At 49.0% G+C, this 1,558-nt stretch overlaps 1 protein-coding gene and 1 non-coding gene across 2 annotated transcripts in view, besides 2 other annotated features; one reads left to right on the forward strand and one right to left on the reverse strand.

Moving 5' to 3' along the window:
- The window catches only part of Tc00.1047053509005.121, a gene marked incomplete at both ends in the record, with an annotated part of 133 nt that extends 40 nt beyond the window's left edge, over positions 1–93 (forward strand). Inside the window, one exon of the ribosomal RNA XR_008255585.1 lies at positions 1–93. This exon is cut by the window's left edge and continues 40 nt beyond it. This is a non-coding gene — a ribosomal RNA (ribosomal RNA large subunit epsilon (M4)).
- Positions 1–1,463: part of a sequence feature (haploid, Esmeraldo-like haplotype) that runs on past the window's edge.
- On the reverse strand, positions 139–1,548 carry Tc00.1047053509005.90 (hypothetical protein, conserved; the record flags this gene model as incomplete). The annotated part of the gene is made up of 1 exon (XM_803545.1): positions 139–1,548. One exon carries the CDS (start codon positions 1,546–1,548, stop codon positions 139–141), a length of 1,410 nt encoding a protein of 469 aa, XP_808638.1.
- Positions 1,464–1,558: a sequence feature (areas not merged during assembly with more than two copies in the genome that could not be assigned to a particular haplotype).

Raw genomic sequence — 1,558 nt, forward strand, 5'->3', positions numbered from 1 at the left:
ATGAGCGGCATGCTTCACTTCGGTGGGGCTCGAGGGGCACTTTACGTCCCGAGGCGCTGAACCTTGAGGCCTGAAATTTCATGCTCAGGGACTCCTTAAAAAAGAAAAAAAACCAACAGAGAGACACTGTGTGTCATGTTATATATATATATATAATGTTCCTGCAACAGAGAGAGAGGAGGCACGACAACAGACGCGCGGTGGAGCGAGCGGAGGCGGAGGAGGAGAAGGAAAGTGTGTGTGTGTTGTGTATATGTGTTGTGTGAGCGGCCATGTCATAGACGATAATATTATAATATTATCTAGTATGCATATGCGTGTGTGTGAGATCCGCGTCAGCGTGTGTGCGCGACGAGGGAAGAGAGGAATTGTGCGCTTTGTGAGGAGGGGGGGGGGGAGGTTGCGCCTGGCTGTGGTTGTGTATGCTGCTGCCGGGTTGATTTCCCTAACGCGCGCCACTGTTGTGCTTATATTTTGTTGCCGCAGGCACGGAAAATAACAATGACATTTTGGCTTTCTATAATACATTTTCAACCGGACTAATAAGCGAACAGCGACAAGTAACAAAGTGACAAGAGAGGAGGACACTTTGCGTGAGAACCAATCGTGTGCCATTCGCATTTCGCTGTGAACATTATCGTCCCCCATAAGGTTATCATCCCCCATAAGGTTATCGTCCCCCATAAGGTTATCGTCCCCCATAAGGTTATCGTCCCCCATAAGGTTATCGTCCCCCATAAGGTTATCGTCCCCCATAAGGTTATCATCCCCCATAAGGTTATCGTCCCCCATAAGGTTATCGTCCCCCATAAGGTTATCGTCCCCCATAAGGTTATCGTCCCCCATAAGGTTATCGTCCCCCATAAGGTTATCGTCCCCCATAAGGTTATCGTCCCCCATAAGGTTATCGTCCCCCATAAGGTTATCGTCCCCCATAAGGTTATCGTCCCCCATAAGGTTATCGTCCCCCATAAGGTTATCGTCCCCCATAAGGTTATCGTCCCCCATAAGGTTATCGTCCCCCATAAGGTTATCGTCCCCCATAAGGTTATCGTCCCCCATAAGGTTATCGTCCCCCATAAGGTTATCGTCCCCCATAAGGTTATCATCCCCCATAAGGTTATCGTCCCCCATAAGGTTATCGTCCCCCATAAGGTTATCATCCCCCATAAGGTTATCATCCCCCATAAGGTTATCGTCCCCCATAAGGTTATCGTCCCCCATAAGGTTATCGTCCCCCATAAGGTTATCGTCCCCCATAAGGTTATCATCCCCCATAAGGTTATCGTCCCCCATAAGGTTATCGTCCCCCATAAGGTTATCATCCCCCATAAGGTTATCATCCCCCATAAGGTTATCGTCCCCCATAAGGTTATCGTCCCCCATAAGGTTATCGTCCCCCATAAGGTTATCGTCCCCCATAAGGTTATCGTCCCCCATAAGGTTATCGTCCCCCATAAGGTTATCGTCCCCCATAAGGTTATCGTCCCCCATAAGGTTATCGTCCCCCATAAGGTTATCGTCCCCCATAAGGTTATCGTCCCCCATAAGGAATCTC

Source organism: Trypanosoma cruzi, genomic scaffold (assembly GCF_000209065.1).
Source record: "Trypanosoma cruzi strain CL Brener 1047053517117 genomic scaffold, whole genome shotgun sequence".
NCBI lineage: Eukaryota > Euglenozoa > Kinetoplastea > Trypanosomatida > Trypanosomatidae > Trypanosoma > Trypanosoma cruzi.